Source organism: Zeus faber, assembly GCF_960531495.2.
Source record: "Zeus faber genome assembly, chromosome: 2".
In the NCBI taxonomy this organism is placed as follows: Eukaryota; Metazoa; Chordata; class Actinopteri; order Zeiformes; family Zeidae; genus Zeus; species Zeus faber.
This window is the reverse complement of record NC_137189.1, coordinates 20294744-20316737: the sequence shown is the minus strand read 5'-3', so window position 1 is coordinate 20316737 and position 21994 is coordinate 20294744. Positions and strand designations below refer to the sequence as shown.

General features: G+C 42.2%; 1 protein-coding gene across 1 annotated transcript; it reads right to left on the bottom strand.

The window, feature by feature from the left end:
* Positions 1-1499: 1499 nt before the first annotated feature.
* Positions 1500-16416, bottom strand: slc10a1 (solute carrier family 10 member 1; the record flags this gene model as incomplete). Its single annotated transcript, XM_080023481.1, has 7 exons — positions 1500-1570; positions 4125-4324; positions 4442-4620; positions 5191-5395; positions 7657-7769; positions 16177-16263; positions 16375-16416. The coding sequence occupies 7 exons, from the start codon at positions 16414-16416 to the stop codon at positions 1500-1502; spliced, it is 897 nt and encodes a 298-aa protein (XP_079879607.1).
* Between the last annotated feature and the right edge of the window lie 5578 nt (positions 16417-21994).

The following is a 21994-nucleotide window of genomic DNA, read 5'->3' as shown; positions in this document are numbered from 1 at the left end:
ACAGACTTTAATCAGCCAGCACCCTACACTGGTGCATGATAGAAACGTCATCAACTTGCCCGCTTGCTTGTCAACAACAGCAGATAGTGTACCTTGAAGGAACTTTATTTAAAAATAAGAAGGAGCTTTTTTTTTAACAAATGTATACCAAGAAATGCAAAAATGGTGTCTCCACTACACATCATCAAAGTTTCACAAACCATCTGCCCAGAATATTTCCCCATTTGGTCTCTCGCATGGCCTTCTCAGGCTGCTGCTGGACGCTGATCCAAAATGCTATCTTCAATGTGCTGTCACCAAACACTGCGATTTCCGCAGCATACTTTTTGCGTCACATCCTGTCTCCTGCTCTTTCTACCTAGGTGCAACCGCCTTAACCAAACTCAGTATTTCCAGTAAGTGTGAACGCGTCTGACACGGACAATCTTCTGTTGTGTGCTACATGTGTGAAAGCGCAGCTCCTTGTCTAGACCTGATACTCTGGACATTGTCCAGAGACAACGGCTCCACATAACATTTTATCTGATTACAAGAACTGTATTATAATATACCTGACAACATGGCAATATACCTGATAATAATAACTTTATTATAACATACCCGATAACAATAACTTTATTATAATACTGTATTATATCTGATAACAATATCATTATACCTAATAATAATAACTTTATTATAATAGTATACCTGATAACAGTAGAATTACACCTGATAATAATAATAACTCTACCTGATTACAATATCATAAATCCTATAACAAAAACATAACATGGCAATAACATAACATTTTACCTGATCGCAATAACATTATAATAACATTACACCTTATAAGAATAACATTAGAACATAATAATAATAATAATAGCTTTATTTATATAACACCTTTTAAAACAGTGTTCAGATCATGAATGTATAAGGAAAAGGAACATTAATAAACTGGAATTTAATTAATTCATTAAATTGTAAAATGCAGATAAAGAGACAAAAATAAATAAATAGATACAATATGATAATAATAAATAGAAATAAAAGGAAAATATACAAATAAATAAAAAATAAGTAAAAAATAAAATAGATAAAGAAAGGGGTGTTGTGAAGTGATTTAAAAGAAGTCACTGATTCTGCTCGCCGAATCTCCTCAGGCAGGTCGTCCCAAAGCGTCGCACGAAACCTTTACTTTTAAGTCCAGACTTTGGAACAGCCCGAAGGGCCCCACCTGAGGACCTGAGGTGGCTTGGAGTCAGACCCAGACGTGCTTTAAAAGTGATCAGTAAAATCTTAAAATCAATTCTGAACCGAACAGGGAGCCAATGGAGAGAAGCCAGGAATACCTGATTACAATAACATACCCGATAACAACATCATTATTGTAACAAACCATATAATAATACATTATAACAACATAATACCTGATTCCAATAATAGCAATAATATTATGCCTGATAACAACTTACTTTATAATATTCTATAATAATTCTATAAAAAGGCTCCAACCCTCAAGCAGTCGCACTGGAGGGATCCATCACCACCTCGGCGTAGGCGACTATCTTCTGGCTCTTGTCCTTCTCTGGAAGTGAGAGATATCGTGCATTTCATATTACTGGATTGAAATGGGAAACAATTTTGCTGAAATTGTCTTTTTACACAAGGTATTTTTATTTCGGTTTTTGGTTTTTGAAAAAACATGTTTTGACAGTTGACAGGGTGGTTAAGGCCCCTTACATTCCAGTTGGTAAGCTTGATCAGGCAGCGGTTGCCCCCCGGCAGAGAATCAAAGGTTATGCTTGTTTTGGTCAGAAAAATCTTTAAAATGAAGAATAAAACAGAGTCTCCCTTCAGGCAGCGCAGGCTCACCAGTTCGAGGAGATGGCGAGGGACCAGGCGACCGAACGGCCGGCCAGCCCCTTCTGAGCACCCCGAGGAGAGAGCACTGGCCATGCTCCCCTTGCTGACGGAGAAAGTGCAGCAAGCAGCACACGGCTTGCCGGGCTGACGGGTCTACCACGCTGTTAGGAGGGCTGTCCTGGATTGCATGGGGAAGAAACCGGAGGGGCACCACCTGTGGTTCCCGGGACTGGACTACGCCACCCAGGGACACTCAACACCTGTGTGACGCGGCCCCGGTGGTGGCTGCGACCTGAGGACCCGTCCCAGGACCAGATCATTGACATGGTGGTGCTGGAGCAGTTCCTCCCTGACCTTCCGTCTAGGACCGCTCAGTGTGTCTGCCGCCACCGTCCAACTAGCCTGGAGGCAGCGATCAAGCTGGCGGAGGACCATGTTGAGGTTTACGGCCACACAGCAGCCTACCACCGGGAGCCGGCGTGAGGTCTGTCCCCAGGACCAACTGGGGAGCCAGTGGGACCTTGACTCTCCCTGGTGCCCAGGGCTCACAGGGCGACCCACCAACCGGTTTGCGGGGGTACCCCAGGACACCCTCCCGCTCGGTTCCCCTCTTACCGGCCCGGGGGAGGAGGGACGCCTACCAGCCGGGTCCTGTGGCACCATGGGATGCCTTTTCCTTTTCCTGTGCTGTCCCCTCTCTGTCCCCTGTTTACTCCCAGGGCAGCATTGCAGCGGGCTCGGAAAGGGGCGAGGGCGGGGGGATGAGGGGGCGGGGGGAGTGTGTCCCGAGTGCCAATTAGTCAGCCCTCCAGCTACACCAACCGCTCCATTGAAGTCCCTCCTCCTAGTCGAGGTGCCGTTCGAAAGACTGGGTATGGACCTCATCATGCCGTAAACCGCAGTGCCTGCAGGTATTGTTTTGTGTTGGTCAAAGTGGGCTGTGCAACCAGTTACCCGAGGCGGTGCCATTGTGCTGTATTACGGCCAAAAGTGTGGTGCAGGCACTGTTTCAGGTCATCCCCTGAGTGCGGATTCCAAAGGAAATCCTGAACGATTGGGGCACTTCCTTTGTGTCATGTACACTTCGGGGACTTAACGGGTTGTTGGGCGTCTGCTTAATTCTGACCAGCATGTACCACACCTAGTCCGACAGCCTGCTGGAGCGGTCAATAAGACCCTGATGAACATCTCGCACCGTCTAGAGGTCGGGATGCCAAGATGCAAGATGCAGTCGGTATTGTGCGCACGGCGTGCCCACAACGATTGTCTCGTACACTCGTTATCAGCTGTTCTGACACATTCTCTGCCATCTCGTCAATCCTGCGTCTGACTGAGTCATCAGACTGATAAAGTTGATTGGCTTGCACGCCTTCTCTCCCAACATCCCCCCCACCATCTCTTTTGTGGCAGGAAGAATTAAATTCTCCAAAGATTGTATGCAGCTTACCAGCCTTGGCTATGAGTCAGGCCACCCTATAAGATGCTTCCACTGCCTTTGTGTTCTCGGTGCCCATACATGACGTTTCAATGACTTTCTTCTTGCCCTGATACTCCTTGAGTTTATTATCGAAAAATTCAAGCGGCTTGGACTTGTCCTGTTGGTATTTTATCTCGAGGTGACGGTGCAGTTTATATGGCTTCAGAGCTTCCTTGGATAAAATCTCGAAACACACCACGCACAGCACTAACAGTTCGTCTTTTGTGCCTGTCCAAAAAAATCCCAATGATAAATATTCAGCGCTATACTTTCTCCAAACCTTTCTTTTTTGTTTGACAGGCGGGACTGTACTGCGGACTATGATTGTGGATAATGAACAAATGGCTTCTTTCCTTTTCAGTGTGCCTGATGCTAGCCAACCATCCATTTTGATTATCACCCCAAGTTCAAAAATGTAGGTCGATCGTGGTCCGACGTAGTACGCTCTAAGATAAGTTACTATCTATCAGTGATGACGCATTTTTGAAGGTTTAAAAGAAAAACATACCATGAAATAAAAATAAAAAAAATTGTAATTAATAATTTTTTTAAATATTTTTTCAATAAAATCTATGTGTTTTGCCCATGATTTTGCAGCCCACTTGCAATACCCTCGCCTGCTGGTGGGCTGCGGCCCATAGGTTAGGAATCGCGTCGGTAGCGTCGGTAATCGCCACACCCCCTTACCGTGAAATTACAAGGGTCTTGGCTTATCGGCCAATTGGCTTAAAGACCTAGTGCTAGGTCGAGGTTCAGCCAGGGGGTGTCAAAAGATGAGGGCAGATGCTGTTCCACCCACCTTTCTGTTTCATGAAGAACCTCTGGTGACACCTGAAGAACAGGACGATCACTAGGGACTCCGCCAGTTGGAACAGGATGTAGACCCCCGGGAACAGGAACAGAGGACCAATCAATTCCTGGGGAAATGCTAACCTTAAGATGCTAGCAGCCAAATTATTGTTCTGGCAACCCGTTTCCATGGCAATGGTCCTCCGACACCTGAGGAGGAGGAGCACCATGGGTTAAGGAGGAACTACAGGAACTTCAAGCTTTGAAGTTTCAGGACCTTTTCTACTGTTGGCATGGTTCCTTGAATATGTCGAGTTGGCAACTTACGGTAGACTGAGTCTGAAGATGGAGGAGATGCCGTATCCGAAGACAAAACCAATGAAGGGCATGAGGCAGGCGATGGTTATGATGGAAGGTGTCAGCATTGTGAAGATCTGCTTCCCAATGGTAAAGCTCGCCAAAACGATGATCACCAACGTGACTACTATGGTAATAGGCAGGCACAGCTGCGGTCAAGGAGGCAGCAAAAGCCACAGGTTATTTTACGAACTATAAGAATCCAAGTTTGGGTATTTGAGTATTATACTATATTATACTATAGTAACAGTATGTAAAAGTGTTGGACTTCGATGTATCAAAGCGTCTACATTTGAAGATATTGGGCGTTAGGATGTTGGCTTTATAGGTTATTCTGTTTTAGCTAGCCAACACAAGACCTCCTTCATGGGAAACTGTCATACAACTTCTACAGAAATTGTAATCCATGAGATTATTTTGTTAAAAAATCCTATATGTGACCCACCACAGACTTTAGGTACATTTGGTGGCTTTTAACTTTTTTTTTGATTTGATAGTCATCCCATATTTATTTAGCTGGCATTAAATAAGAAACAGCCATTCAATATATTTGAGTTATGTATGTGCTCCTCTGTGGGATGTTTCCATTGTTGGTGGCAAGGTACATCTTTAACCTGCCTAAACTGGAGCACTAGTCATTCAATTTGATAGTGGGTCTTTAAAACCTGTGTTAAAAATGTGTAATTGGATAGATAGTGGATTGGATAGTGGATTCTGACCCGGGAGATGATCTTGGAGTACTGCGGCTTGTAGTGGTTGACGGCGATGCCGATGGTGCAGGGTATGATGGTCATGGCCAGTGCCAGGATGATGTGGAGGTAGGGCACAGCGTGTACCAGATTGGGGAAGCCCTGGCAGTACAGGTAGAGCAGTAGGGGCATCATGCCCAGCGCCAGCATCGTTGAGCAGGACGTCATTACGATGCTAGCGGGACGGTACATTACAACCATAAATGAATAAGTACTACAGAAGAATAAGCAAATGAATAAGGGAGTTCTCTGAGAATACTTCTGTAGTACTGTATTGATGACTTGTAACCTACTTTGGCATTGAATGAAATCCCTTCTAGATTAAATTAAATTGTCTTTCATCCAATAGAGACAATATCTTATTTTAGTCTGGCTATTGCACTTTCTACTGAACCCTACTTGCAATGATCTGTCTACCCCATGAGCATCACTTTTCCCTTAACCGTCTAACGTACTTTCCATTAAAAAAAAACAACTAACCTCTCTCTAACCTTACTAGGGCTACTTATTTCTAGAGAATGTTTAGCTGGCTGTGATATACAGTGGTTTGATACCGTGACAATGTACTTATTATAAGCTGCTTTGGACAAAAATGTCACCACACTAATACACGCAATGTAATGCATATAAGGTATACTTCCCTCCATCTAACGAAACAAGTGTCGTTGTGCGTGTCTGAAGACATGAGCTCCCTAAACTTTCACCACCTAATCAGTAAGCCTCATGGTTTTTATTGACTGTTTTGTATTCTCAGAGAACTCCCTTATTCATTTGCTTATGGCAAGACCTCTAAGGACTCATCTTGGAACATTAAGTAACTAATATGTGAAGTGGTTCTATTGTTGTTAATTTCAGGACATGTGCAACCTAACCCTGGCCCTACCATGAATTGTATTCAAACACTAGATTTTAAAACACGGTCAGATCTTGGTATTATGCACTGTATAAATGTATGCAGCCTAAAATGGATTTGAACACTTTGGATACTGATGAGCGAGCCAATTAGAGGCAAAATAACTTGCAAATGTGTCCTAATGATCAACCAATAAAACATCTTTGGGAACTGGACGCCACCGCCAAATAGAGATACTGCAAACAAATCCCAGGGATCAACAACATCACTGCACATTTCTCTGTCGCTCGCACCAGGTCAAGACAGGCTCACTGAAAAAAAATCCTTTTAATAATTCTTTATCGTTTGCTCACCTCGCTGGCAGTCAAAAATGGGTGGAACGCATTGCTGAACTTCATATGCCAGGGTCAGCTGTCTAATGGTTATTTTAGTGTCACTGAAAGTTTTTAAATCTGCTTTAAAGTGTTTGAAATGTTTAATGTATTCAATAAAGTCCCTGTTTTACAGTATTTGACAAAGTAGAATGTTGATTGTTGTCTGTCTGAAACTCCGTCTCTGCCTGCCTTGGCCTGGGCACTATCGAAAAATTGATTTTTAATTTCAATTAGTTTCTCCCCTGGTTAAATACGGGATACATAAAAAAATGAAAATGTGTGTGTACCATTGTTTAAATGTCCGACTTCAGGTCTGTCTGCGCTATTACGACATGTTGATGAACTGGATCAGATAAAAAAAATGTCTGACATTCTGCCATAAAGCTGGTGGACCACTTCAGGAATGTGAGGTTAACAACAACTCTAATAAGGTGAACGACCGTGCAGTTGACAGCTTAATATATTGGTCCATAATGTACTGTACACTCGGAAGGGAGCTTTGTTATGGTCATATTTCATATTTCAACACCCTGCAGATCCTTCACCTCTAATATCACAAAGATTAAAAAAATATATAAACAAACAAACAAATAAACAAATAAACAAATAAACAAATAAACAAACAAACAAACAAACAAATAAATAGACAGATAGATAGATAGATAGATAGATAGATAGATAGATAGATAGATAGATAGATAGATAGATAGATAGATAGATAGATAAATAAATAATATCACAAAGACCAAGGTTATGGCATAATCGTTGCGACTGTAAAGTTGCAACATGAAGATTGCGTGGGTGTGAGATATTATTGTAGTTATCAGCCATAGAGCATATTGATATCATTACCAAATGAATTTCTCCCTCAAAAATATAGTGAGATGTCAAACTCAGTGATATAGTTTATGAGTTTGAGAAGATGATTCAACAACACATACGCAGATTGTGGATAATGACCTAAGGAAATGTTTTAATAATGAAGTCACTGTTTATTTTTTAAGTGGTAATCTGTGCGATTATTTTGTTAATGTATCCCATATTTATCCCATATTTTATACTGTATTTAGGCGAAACTCTTAAAGAAACAGCCATTCCATGTCTTTGTGTCATGCATGTGCACCTCTATACAGTATGCGGTTTTTATTGTTAGTGGCGGGGTCCACCATGCCTTTCCCGGCAAGAGGGCATTGATGCACTGACATGTACCTGAGGTTCATGTCGCCCTGCAGGAGCAGAGTCAGGATGTTAGACAATAGCCCCCCTGGACAGCAGCCACAGACCAGCACCGCCACAGCCTCCACCGGGTTCAGCTGGAACGCCTGGTGTACGTGGTGACATCACATAAGACATTGCATTACATGAACATTGCATTACATTAGACACTACATTAAAATGACATTACATTAGATATTACATTAACATTACATTACGTCATTAGACATTACTGTATTGCTTGATGTTTTCATGATTATAGTTTTAGTTCATTCCTTTGTCATTAATGTTGAATACTGTCAGCAGAGACATAAAAAGTGCAGCAGGGATGACATATTTTTGTAGAGCATCGCCCTGGTTCCATTGACGAAAAGCCAATAGGATGTTTCCAATGGATTTTTGATTATTGCAGAAAATAAGCTCTGTGGTAAACAAAAGTTTCATACTTTTGTTTGAAACACGTTTTGTTCAGTAAGATAATCTTCACGCCTGAACACATGAACACTACTTTTATGATTTTTTTTTTAATGCATAAATGCAATCGCCAGAAGTAAAAAGCTATTGTTAGGCTATAAACAAACTACACCACGGTCACATGACTTCAATCCCAACAAATACCTGTAAAACATTAAAATGTAATAATAATAATAATAATAATCTACTATTGGGGAAATTCAATTGAATAGATTGCTTGTCTATGTTGTAATGCTGACAACATTAATGAAACTTTAACATTAATTTGTCATTAGAATTATTATAGAACAATTTATCAATACTACAAACACTTTCTGCCTTTTCATTAAAGTTTGTTATGTTTAGGTGTAGGAAAATGTTTTTACATGACGGTCATTTTAAAAAAATTTTTATATTTTACTATAAATATTTTCATTGTTAGACCTTACCTTGTTGTCTCTAAGTACAGACAAGCTCTAGTGCTGAGGTTGCTGTGTAGTGTATTACTGCTCTGTTTATGTTATCTAGTATTGTAGTATTGCAACTTAGGACTACTGGTTTGACTCTGCACATTTCACTGTTATTTGCTGATCTGCCAACAAGGTTGTGTTTCCAGACACACCCCCTATTCAGGTTAGTCCTCTCTTATGTGGGCATGCTTTTAGCAAGGTGCAAGTCCTAATCACATGAGTGTATTCTATCACCTATTTATGGTCTTGTACTTGAAGCATTAGCTTCAAGCGTTGGCCCATTTGTAGTCGCTCTGTGTAAAGACGCACGTCTACCTCTGCACGTCCGCCGAAGCAAGGACACCGAACTTTTCTCACTCCATACTAAATGTGCTACTACCACATCTCTACAACTTCAAGTTCACCCAGAAAGCCTCGTTATACCATACGCCGATGCAATCTGGGTAACCTCAGGTCTCTTCAGCAAACATCTACTGCAAAGACCTCCTTATCTGTTGGCTTGTGGAATTGTCGATCTGCAGTTAACAAGGCAGACTTTATTTCTGGTCATGCCAACCACCTCTCCTTGGAACTCCTTGCTCTCACTGAGACGTGGATTAAACCGGAAACTCCACAAACTACACATTCTCCCACACATCCAGACCATCTGGCCATGGTGGTGGGACTGGCCTGCTAATATCCAACACATGGAAATTTAATCCACTGATGCCTTTAAACAACTTTGTCTCCTTTGAATATCACGCCGTCTTGGTGACTGCTCCGGTGATAGCCTATGTGGTCGTCATCTCCCGTCCACCAGGACAACTAGATGACTTCCTACATGAGCTTGACACCCTGCTGTCATCAATTCCTGAGCATGAGTGTCCCATGCTCGTCCTCGGAGACATGAATATCCACTTGGACAGTGCGAGCTCGGCTGACTTCCTGTCTTTGGTTCGCTCATTCGACCTAAGACAGGTCCCGACTCCACCAACTCACAAGGCTGGCAGAGAGCTTGATCTCATTCTTGCTCGGAGCTGCACCACGGACAACCTAAGGGTCACCCCTCTTCATCTCTCAGACCACTTCTTCATCCACTTCAATGTCGAGATACCAAAACAACCCCCTACCTCCCCACCCATGGTTACCATCCGCAAACTGTCTCCCACCCACTTCTCCTCTGTGCTCTCCTCTTCTCTTCCGCCTCACGGCACCTTCTCCTCTCTGCAGGTTAATGATGCCACTGATTCTCTCTGCTCCACCTTGAGCTCATGTCTGGATAGCCTGTGTCCACTATCCACCAGACCTGCTCGATCAACCCAGTCGCACCCTTGGCTGACTGACACCCTCCGGACAACGCGCACAGACCTCAGAGCAGCCGAGAGGAAATGGCACAAATTCAAAACAACTGAAGATCTTGCAAGCTACCAGACACTGCTGTCCTCCTCCTTCTCTTCCAGTATCACTACTGCAAAGAAGGCCTTCTTCAACGATAGGATCAATGGTGCCAAGGACACACGTAAGTTATTCTCCACCTTCAAGTCTCTGCTTTACCCTCCACCACCTCCCCCAGCTTCTAACCTCACTGCTGACTGCCTTGCCTCCTTTTTTACTAACAAAGTGGCAGCCATCAGCAGCCAATTCACTAAACAACTTACTCACAACCTGTCTTCTCCAGCCCTAGGCTCATCGTTCCCTGGTTTTAGCCCCCTCGCTGAAAGTGAGGTATCTAAACTACAAACATGTAGCCGTCCTACTACCTGTCTGCTAGATCCGATCCCATCTAACCTCCTTCAAGCCATATCACGACTGTCACCCCGGCAATCACACATATGATTAATTCTTCCCTAACTTCTGGCACTTTCCCCTCTGCTTCCAAGTGGCTAGGGTCGCACCACTGCTCAAAAAACCCTCACTCGATCCCACTCAAGTAGAAAACTATCGGCCGGTCTCACTCCTCCCATTCCTTTCCAAAACCATAGAGAGGGCGGTCTCTAGACAGGTAACGGAATACCTGTCAAGAAATAACCTTCTCGATACACTTCAATCTGGCTTCAAAAGTAGTCACTCCACCGAAAAAGCCCTGTTGTCTGTGACAGAGGCCTTAAAAACTGCTAGAGCTGCTGCCAAATCCTCGGTTCTCATTCTGCTAGACTTATCAGCTGCTTTTGACACTGTCAATCACAGCATACTCCTGTCCATACTCTCAACTATGGGAATATCTGACAGTGTACTTTCCTGGTTCGAATCTTACCTTACTGGGGCGCTCGTTCAGTGTGACCTCACCACAGGGGTGCCCCAAGGCTCGGTGCTGGGACCCCTACTCTTTGCCATATTCACCACCTCACTGGGCCCGATCATCCGCTCGCATGGCTTTTCATATCACTGCTATGCGGATGATACTCAACTCTATCTGTCCTTCCCGCCCGACGACCCTACTGTCCCGACGCGGATATCGGATTGTCTCGCTGACATATCCACATGGATGAAGGATTATCATCTTCAACTAAACCTGGCGAAAACGGAACTGCTGGTCTACCTGGCCAAACAAGGTATTTATCACAACATTGATATTAAAATCGACTCTCTATCTCTTGTTCCTACCAAGGCTGCAAGGAATCTAGGTGTCATTATCGATGACCAACTGACATTCTCGGACCATGTCGCCGCCGTCTCCCGGTCCTGCCGCTTCGCACTATTCAACATCCGAAAAGTCAGGCCGTACCTGACCCAATATGGCTCTCAACTGCTGGTACAAACCTTGGTGATGTCCCGTCTCGACTACTGCAACGCTCTCTTAACAGGCTTGCCGGCCTGTGCGGTGAAGCCACTGCAGATGATACAGAATGCGGCGGTGCGACTGGTGTTCAACCAGCCAAAGAGGGCACACGTCACTCCGCTGTTCATCGAGCTCGACTGGTTACCTGTAGCCGCTCGCATCAAGTTCAAGTCTCTTATGCTGGCCTACAGAGTGATTGTTGGGAATGCTCCCACCTACTTAAATGCTCTTGTAAGAGCACATGTTGCCCCCCGGATGCTGCGCTCATCAAATGAGCCTCGCCTGGCTCTCCCGGTCATACAGCCACGGCAATCCAGGCTATTCTCATTTGTAGTTCCACGTTGGTGGAACGAGCTGCCAAAAACGACCAGAGCAGGGACCTCCCTCTCTATCTTTAAGAAGCACTTGAAGACCCAGCTCTTCAGAGAGTACCTCCTCTCCTAACTTACAATTACTTAGCACTACTTAGCAGTATTCATTGTTACACTAATGTCTCTGTCGCAATGTAGCTTGAACTTTATTCTCCCTTGTAAGTCGCTTTGGATAAAAGCGTCTGCTAAATGTAAATGTAAATGTAAATGTACATCTGGAGTCTCAGTGATGTTTGGTGACGTGTCTCATGTACATCAATTATGACGTATTCACGTAGATTAACGTATTAACAGAGATTTAAGATAGCAGTCAAATTTATGTAATTTAATTGTTGACTTTTTCCCTTGGATTACATTTTCAATAAAGTACGTTTCCATGAAATACGAAAAATGCTGTGGTATTTCTGTGAGTAATTACAATTTCACGGGTTCTTTTTTTCCAACGCCTTGCTGGATCTTGAACGCATTACTCAGTCACACATTTCAGTGGATTCGACTTGACGTGGTCACAAGTTTTTGTGGACTCTCATCTCGTTAATTTTGTTTACGAATAGTGACTTGTCAGTTAAGCACGACCAGCTGAATATTTGGGATCAAAGTTGTTCGGGTTTTCACTAATATCTGCTCCATATGTGGATTGATTTGGATGGAATGTGACCCACGAGATCCTTGTGACATACCGGTTTAAAAGACACCTTAATGTAGTTTTGGTAGATTCTGTCATTATTGAGTTCCTGATACTTTTAGCCAGGCTGGACATATTTTGGCGTGAAACGCATCAGACTACATCTGTGATATTGATCAAATTTGGTTGTTTTTTTCACTAATTTCTGCTCTGTATGTGGATCAATTTGGATGAAACTTCCACCATGAGGTGTTTTTGACATACAGGTTCAAACAAGATGTAAACCGACGCCAATCCAGATAGTTTTAGATTTCAAAATTCAGAGAATTTTCCTGGAACAATAACAATAGGGACCCAATTAAATATAGCTGCAGGCAGCAATACACGGGGTCCAGGTTAGTCGTGTGATTGCAAATATGACAGTTTTCAGAGCTCCCATGAAACGCAGCATCATGTCCTCCTGACACCAATTTAAATTTCCGAGTTCACATGGAACGCAGAGTGGACGTTCGGTCCACTGCTTCTTTGTCAAAGACTTTTGGCTTCTCTTTGGTAACTGGAATATGAAAATACACAAACAATACTATTATTTCGTAACATAATTAATAACACAATTACTTCTAAGCTTAATAAAAAAACATCTCTTATTAAAAAAAAAAAAAAAAAAAAATATATATATATATATATATATATATATATATATATATAAAGATATATATTTATATATTTATATATATCTGGTTGAAAACAACTCGAATTAAGGTTATCCGAGTTCCATTGAATGCGCCATTATTTACGAGTTTTCTGAGCACACACCATCACTTCCTGTTAGGGAGCGCTTTAAACCGGAGAGCTGTATGTCTGCTCCATATACGTGTCTTCTACAGAGAACGGGTCCACTAGTTAATCAATCGCTGATGCTGTGGCTCTCTCAGACGGTTAAAGAATTTTTGCAATATGTTAACTGCGCATGTTCATATCGCGGTGACAATGAAAATACAATAGATCGTGCAGCCCTACACCATGGACCTCGCCGAGTGCAAATGAGCACCCAGAGCCACAACCTGGACATATATAAAAAATTGTATGAAGATGTCACAAAGCGCCTGCCCCATAAACTAATCAAGGTATGCCAACATTCTGCAAGATCAATATGGATCAAACTTGAACCACAAGATGTCAGAGAGGTTCTAGTTCTAACGAGACCTCAACTATGCACGTGGGTTCAGCGATTGTCATGTTCCAGACACTTTTAGCTTGAAAAATGCCAATGAGAATAATAATAATAATAAATATAGCTGCAGGCAGAAATACACACGGTCCAGTTTAGTCGTGTTAGGTACCTATTACAGTTTTCCGGGTTCTCTGAAAGGCAGCACAAGTTTATATTGAACGTTGCATTGGTTCCCCCGTCTGTCATCTCCTGGTTGCTCGTCTCACGGAGCAACCACTATGCGGTCTACACAGCGCAACCTTCTAAAGGCGAATGAGCACCGAGAGATGGAAACCGAACTTATATAAAATTGGTTCATGATGTCACAAAGCGGCGCACTTCTGAAACGTATTGCCTCAACGTTCTTCTACTTCCGGTAAAATTACAACAGTTTTTTTAGTTATTTCTTCTCCAAATGTACATCGATATTGATCAAACTCAAACAACAACACGCCTTAAAAATCCCCAGTGAGACCTCAACCATATCTGTGCATACTGCGATCGTTGTGTTCCAGATACTTTAAGTCTGAAAAACGCCAAGATTAAAAATAAAAGAAATCCCATAAATAAATAGGGATCCTGTGCACGTGCATTAATGTGCAGTATACTTAAGGGTCCCGGTTTTGGGGTTTAAAAATGTGGTCATCCTACACTTGGTACACACCCTACACTTAATATATATATACACACCGATCAGCCACAACATTTAAACCATCACTAATAACCACTAATATTATGTAGCTCCCCCCTGTGCTGCCAAACCGACTCCACAAGACCTCTGAAGGTGTCCTGTGGTGTCTGGAACCAAGACGTTAGCAGCAGATCCTTTAAGACCTGTAAGTTGTGAGCTGGGGCCCCCATGGATCGGGCTTGTTGGTCCAGCACATCCCACAGATGCTCGATCAGATCAGACCCTAACCCCGGCCATCCACATGATGTAGAAGAAAATGTGATTCCTCAGACCAGGTCACCTTCTTCTATTGAATGAAACAAAAATAGCCCGGCTTGGGGCTGCTGTATGCTGCCATGTCCAAGTTGCGTGCTGCTCCAGACACCGCGGTTAAATGAGCCCTTGTAGATCTAATACGAGTGAAGATTCAACAACTGGATTGCTTATTTTTCGCCTCACATTTGTTCAAAACAGATTTTAGTGTACTGATTAGGTGACATCAATAACCAGGTTTACCAGGAAATACAACGTAATCCAGAGTAAAGCTTAAACTCCATTGGCTCACAGAATCTGGAACTTGTGCTCAAACCCAATTAGCTCACAAAACTAGGGGCCTCGTGGCCATTCATGTTCCAAGGTCGATCCACCCACAAAAAACATTTTGAAACATTATGGTTTTGAGGCATGTTGCAATGGCTCGAATGCTTAATCTGAGTGGTATTTGCAGTGAAAATATTCCAAAACAAGTTTTGGGAACCTCAGAGACCATTATATTTAGGAAAAAAAGGAAAAAAGGAGCATAATAGGTCCACTTAAAGACACGTAAAAACTGCTAAATTCACGAGTGGGGTATTAGGACGTATTTTATGTTGTCGAACAAAACGTGAAAATCTCTTCAGCATCTCTTAACCACAGACCTTTTTGCAGGCATCTAACCAAAAACTCATTCACCCATTGACTTTCAGACGAGCGAACTGGAATCTCAAGCCAAACTAATTTCTGGGTTTTACATGTAGGACTCATTCCTGCAGCACTCTATTACTGTCTCCCTTTTGACCAGCACATTAGTTTGATTCAGGGGCGTTGGGCGTCAGATGATAGCCCAAGCAGGCTCAAGCCTTTTTATCGCTCGAGGCAAACTGTCGACACCCTGTTTTGGCGCACCCATCACAGGTGCCCCATTGCTGACACGCCATGGGCACAGTTGGTACCGTCAGAGAGGGAGTTATTGGGGCCCTGCAGAGCCAGCCCTGCAGGGCTACTTTAGATCGGGGGCTATTCATAAAACCTTCAGGGCTGAAGCCCTGGATGCCCACCACTAACATCGCCACCAGTTTGACTTATTACACGGCTATGTGAAATTGATTCTGATTGGTCAATAGCTGCAATCAGCACTCAGTTATTTCTGAATAATGCCCGCTGTCTGTTCATAATAACCGTTGTCACAGACAACCACTACTCTTTGCCTGTATTCATGTCCCTTGTTTCCTGCAGCCTACATCCTCATGCTAACAGTAGCTTGAGGCGACGTCTTGTCGACGCTGCATAGGAAGTACAATGGAAGACTTGAATGAATGTGGATGTGTCCAATTTGACATTTACAACAGAAAATAGGTTAGTCATATGTAGGGCAAAGGGTTTTGGTAGAGCAAATAGTTGCAATATTTGTTACATTGTTATGGACTATTCTTCAACTAGGTTTATAAATAAAAAATATTTTAAATTAATATTCCACCTCAATGCATTCTTTCATTCAGTGTCGCAAAATAACCCCCGACAGGGTGATCAGGACCCGACGTGAGGCTTCCCTCTGAAGGAGGTTATTTTGCAATAATGACCTGTTGCCACACATTATCCTTTACTTGAATGATTTCTCCCAGTTTGTCTTTGCAAAACAGTACATTAAAGAGAGGCTCATCTTCCTCGGTCTATTGTAAGGTAAGCGGATTCAAACCTTAGCTAATAAAAAGGCTGTGAGGGGCATCACTCCAAATTGGGCCACTGCTGCTATGGCCAATCCTTTGGGTTTCATTACATTGGCCTAGAAATAAGAAGAAAAATGTCAAGTTATTCTCAGTCCTTTGTTGACAAAACAATTTTCAAAACAAGTTTCTCATCACCACATAGACATATAGTGTATAATCAATGTCACCTTAATCTTGGACAACTCCATAGTGCATCCCAGCGATATCATGATGATGACGGCAATGACTGCAGTCGACAAGTTTATTATTTTTTCCAAAACGGGCCGACTTGCATCCAAAGCGGTGCCATTGAACGAGGTGTTGCTGGCAGTGTAGTAGAAGCTGCCATTCGGCCACACATCTGCACTGGGGAGCAGTGTGTCCGTGGTGTAGTCCATTGAAATTTCGGTGAACAGAATGTTGGGAAACTCTGAGGAAGAACATATATACACACACAAAACATTCCATCTCCATAATGATCACTGCCATTACTTATGCTGTACTTGAATTTCCAGGGAACTGTGTATTAGTCATTCCGTTAAGGAAAAAGGGGAGGGTTGATGTATTCTGGTAACAGTTGAGTTTACATTACACTATTACATTACATTACTGAGTTATTCTAAATCATATTTTGTATTACCCTTGGGCTGAAACCTTTTCTCTCCTGGAGACAAATCATAGTCTGTGTGTGTCACCGGGTGTCACGGTGGCGCAGTGCATTGCACTGCTGCCTCACAGCAAGAAGGTCCTGGGTTCGATTCGCTCTTGGCACCGTGCTCCTGTGGGTTATCTCCCAAATAGGAGCCTTTCTGTGTGGCGTTTGCATGTTCTCCCCGTGCTCACATGGGGTTTCCTCCACCTCACGTCATTAAGGACCCCCACCAAAAACATGCACACATCATCGTCTGACCAGCGATGGACACTTATCACCTGGTCCCCGGGTGCGTCCACATATGCTGCCCACTGCTCCTGGCTGTGCCCCCAGAGGAAGGACAAGCCAGGATAGGTTAAATGCAGAGGAACCATTTCACCGGCCACCATCCAAAGCGTGTGTGTGTGCAAGCATGTGTTGTAGTGTGGTGTGTTGTGTGACAAATAAAGACTGTTTCTTTCTGTTTCAAATAATCACTTGAACTTGTGTCACTACCCTTATAGGTTATATCACTCCTCTGTTAATTATTATCCCTTACTGTATATCAGCAGGTATCAGGCAATTGGTTCAATGTCCCACTCACCTGGTCCTCTTATCGGGTCTCGTATTGAATTTTGCACAAAGACCACCAGTGGTGTCTTTGGTGTGAGGTTAGGACAGGAAGACGGGAATCGTTTTTATTTCCAAATAAAGAAAGAAAATCTCAAAATGAATGAAAAACAATAAATGCGTATTCAAACAATGAATACAAATATCTAAAGAAAATAAATAAGCGAATAAAATAAACAAATAAACAAACAAACAAACAAACAAACAAATAAATAAATAAATAAAGACACAAAGGTTTTTTTTTAATTAAAAATAAAATAGATTAGAAGCCATAATTCGGCTTTCAACAGTCCAAACAGACCTCATCAAACTTGAGTGTCTTGCCACCAAGGAGCTCCCTGGCCACCACAAGGAGCTCCCTGGGCAACACAAGGAGCTCCATGGGCCCCCCAGAGACCTCCAACAGGGAAGTGGCTTCTGATCTTCCAGAATCCTATCGTTTAAAGTTCCCTCGACTTGTTATATCAAACTGCCAAGAACTCCCCCAGTCGAGATCAAGTCGAGTTTCAGCTCAGACAACGCTGACTTTCAGATGTTCTTAGAACGCCTCTCAAAATTCCAGAGAACTCCTAACCAGAAATGATAAAATATCTGTTCCAGAAACAATGACCTTTTTTGGCATTGAAATCAATTACAGTTTCCCTGAACGTGTCGGAAAACAGTAATTTCCCTTGGTAACTGCATAAGTGCAAATGGATTAAATGAATCCCCCAATTTGCTGGCCTTTCAAAATTACCGCAGCTTTTATTTTGAAATGTAATGAATGCTAAGAAACATATTTAACTAATTTATGAAGGTGATTTAATGTTACACCTGACACCTTTTTTTCTTGACTGAATGCTATTTCAATTATCGAGAGAAGCCGCTTATTCATTTTGCTCAGGAGTAAGGCAGATATAAGGATAGTATGAAGTTATAAAAAACTTTTAAACGATCCAAAGTCTCTATATTGTATATTATTCTCAAGATTGCGCTGGTGTCCTGATGCCTACCTGGTGGCCCCGGTGAGATTGCGCTTTTGTTTTTCGTATTTCTGTTATTTTTTGTTATTTGTTCGATACCAATTTTATCTGTACTGTGTACATATGACTGGAGCACACTTATGGACATTGGATTAGGGATTACGCACTAGTTTCCACACTTTTGAAACATTTCACAACACTCTGTACACCGTGCAATGTGTATCTTTGAGTATTCATTTATCTATTCCCCTTGAGTCAAAACACTTTTACAGCAGAGAAAGGTAATAAAGACAACAGCAGAGTGGAAAACCTAAGAATGGTTGTTTGAATGTATACTTGGTTTTTGTGCCACTGGCGTGTGGTTTTATGTACAGTACATAATATTTAAAGCCCTGGCCCAGTGATAGGTGCACATTGTGTGTGCAAGTAAAGTTCTTTCGCATGTGAAAAGCTCAGCATGCAGACCTCCTGCAACATGCTAACACAGACAAACACAAAAGGAATACCGAGCCATTTAACATCATAATGTCAAACAGTGGCGCTGTTGCTGTAGCTGTCGCAGGAAAATATAATATAAGATAATATTCACAATACCATTCCAGGGAAATATCTTGTTTATTAAAATAGGTACAATAGGTGCATTGTAAATAATATTTTTCAAATATAACCTTTGGTTTGTTAACATCTTGGTTACTAACGATTCCGACTGTTTAAACCAGTGAATTACATTGAATAGACGAGATTCTGTGACCATGCGATCGTTGACGTCGATGCATAAATTTGCCAAAGCATCAGGAGCGAACATGGAGTAAAATGTTTGTGACTGGGAAGTATATCAGTGCGACATTAACATTGTAATGACTCATACATTTCTGGTCAGAAGGAGCACGCGGTATGTGGTTGTTCTACCTCTGTGCAATTCACTTATTGTTTCACAAGTTCATGTAAATACAAGTTTCAACAGAGACTAATTTTGCACTTATAATATGCTTGTGTTTATAAATGTAATATTTCTTTATTTCAGTTTTTCACAGTGTTTGCCTGTTGGAGGAAGACAATAAACACTTGTCAAACATTAGTCAGAGGGTGGTCTTGTCTGTACCAGAAGAAAACTTTTGGGAGCAGGTGTAGTTACCAGGATGTCATCTTTGTGTAAGCATTTGCAATATTTGGGCGAGCAACAACAAAAATGTTTCTTTTCCTAAAGAGGGTATGTACATTTGGAGAAGGGGAGTTACTGAGAAAGTCTCCCTATTAAGCACAGGGCGTAATTTGTTTCATTCAATTCAAACAGCTACATCTACAATTAAAACAACACTGTTTTATCTGTTTTACCTAGTGACTCAGTGGAGCCCATGCAGCTCGGCAGGACCAGACTGTTGTCAGTGGAACGACAGCGTGGCCGGAGGGAGAGCTGCTGTCCGTACTGTGGCCAGGGGGGCCATTACATGCCAACTGTCCGGTAAAAGGAGGGTCTCATCAGTAAACCAGAAGGTGCTGGTGAGCTGTGCAATCCACTCTGAGAGATCCTCTCGTCCTCTGCTTTCTGCTTAGCTGGGATTGGCCAAGCTGTCGAAACCATCAAAGTCCTGATTCAAGGACCTGGACTCTTGCCTGGATTCTCTGCCTGTTTCCCTGGACCCTGATTCTCTGCCTGTTCCCTGCCAGATAAGTTTGCCTTCTCTGACTGATCTCCTGCCTGTTATTTGGAGTAAACCTTGTGGACTTTGACTTCCTACCTGATTGTTTTTTGTGTTGTGCTTCTAGGTTCACATCCATTCTGAGTCAGTGAGTGTAACTGTGAGTCATTCCATTCACCTGTGTGCCAGCAAAGCTGGTGAAACATTGCTTCTCAATCTCAAGTTTTTTAATTTCCCACTCACACAACTGGTGTCCTTATAGTGCACTGAGGCATAGAGAGTATGCCCAAATCTACCAGTTTATAAAACCCGGTGAAAATGCGCCGAATGGTTCTCCATTCATGACTGCTATGTGCGTGTACTAGCACAGTGGTGACGAGCTGAAGTTGCATTTCCAGCTGCGCAAAGATGCAAAATTAAGTTATGGTGCAGAAATGCTCTGCTATATGTACTGTGATCCTGTGAACAAACTGTAGCTGCAGTTTCTCATGCCCAGTTTGCACGGGTTTTCTAGATTCAACAAGCTTGTCCAACTCGAAACTGGCAATGCATTCAAAATGCTGGACTGCCTACAGTAATCTTTTGGTACACCGGTCTTAAGAGTAATCACACCCAGTGTCCTCCATCCGATTCACAACTATTTGATGCCAATTTGGACAACACAACCAATCAACTAACCCTATAAACTACAAAAACTCCAATTCTGCGCCAATTTGTTATGCATCTTGATGCAGTTGCCTTATGGCTAAAGTAGTTATATTATTACATGCTTGTGTTACTAGGGGTTAATTTGGTGAGAATATACCTGTTGTGTTGTCAGAATTTACATATGTAATTTGCAACACCCTGAATTATATGTTATTATATTGACACTACCACCCTCTAAATGTACATGTCCGGAGCTGTCCAAAACATTTGACCTTATTTTGGTAGCTCTGTTAATTACTGAGATATAGGGCTTCAAAGTGATCTCTGGTCGGGGTTCAAAGGTCAATGTCTCAGTTTAGGGTCCACTGAAATCTCTCAAACTTGCATATGTTAACCTACAAGATGAGACCTTTCCAAAAATGTGTTTGGTTGGTTCTACGACAAAGTAAAAAAAAAAATATATATATATATATATATTGTTGGTTGAGGAATGCAAACGTGGCAGCCCACTGCCCTGGCAGGGTTGGATTTGTTTTTACTTCTTTTTTTTTTGTAATTTGTCGCTGAATTCCAAGCTTTTTTTTTTCAACGTTGAAGCAACATACTTTGCGGTGGTGGTAGGAAAGAAAGGTTTTGTAAAATAAATATAGCAGGAAATGTCAAAATAGCGTTTTGGAGAAAGATGCAGTCACACAGCGAGAACAGAGAGACTGAGACGGAGTTTCTTCCCGCGAGCCATAAGAACTGTCAATGCTGACCTCACCAGGGGTCCTAACAAAAAGCACTGAGTCACTCACACAGGCCCCATTGCCTTACTGTACTGGAGGTCGCATGCTATACTACATACTGTAGTACTGTTCTGGGTTACTGCATACTGCACTGTATTACTGTTCTGTTCGGTGTTACTGTATTGCTGTGTCGTACTGTTGTATACTGTACTGTATATTCCATACTCACTTTATTCACATGCACTTTACTGCACATGTCTGTATATACAAATAGCCTATCCCATATACATAACTCTATTCCCTTTACTTCTATTTTGTACCCCCACTCTGTATTACCTTTTCGAGTCGTTTTATTTTTTATTTTATTTTATTTATATTATTTTATTGACTAACTGCATTACGTTATAGGAATCAGTTAGTTTCAGTTAGTTAGCGAGGTAGAAATTAGGTTAGCTATTATGTTGGGTTTAGAAACTATTGTGCATCTCCGGGTACGTTGTAAAGACATTTCACTGCATATATGTATGGACGTATGTACTGTATATGTACAGTATGTGACAAAAAAAACC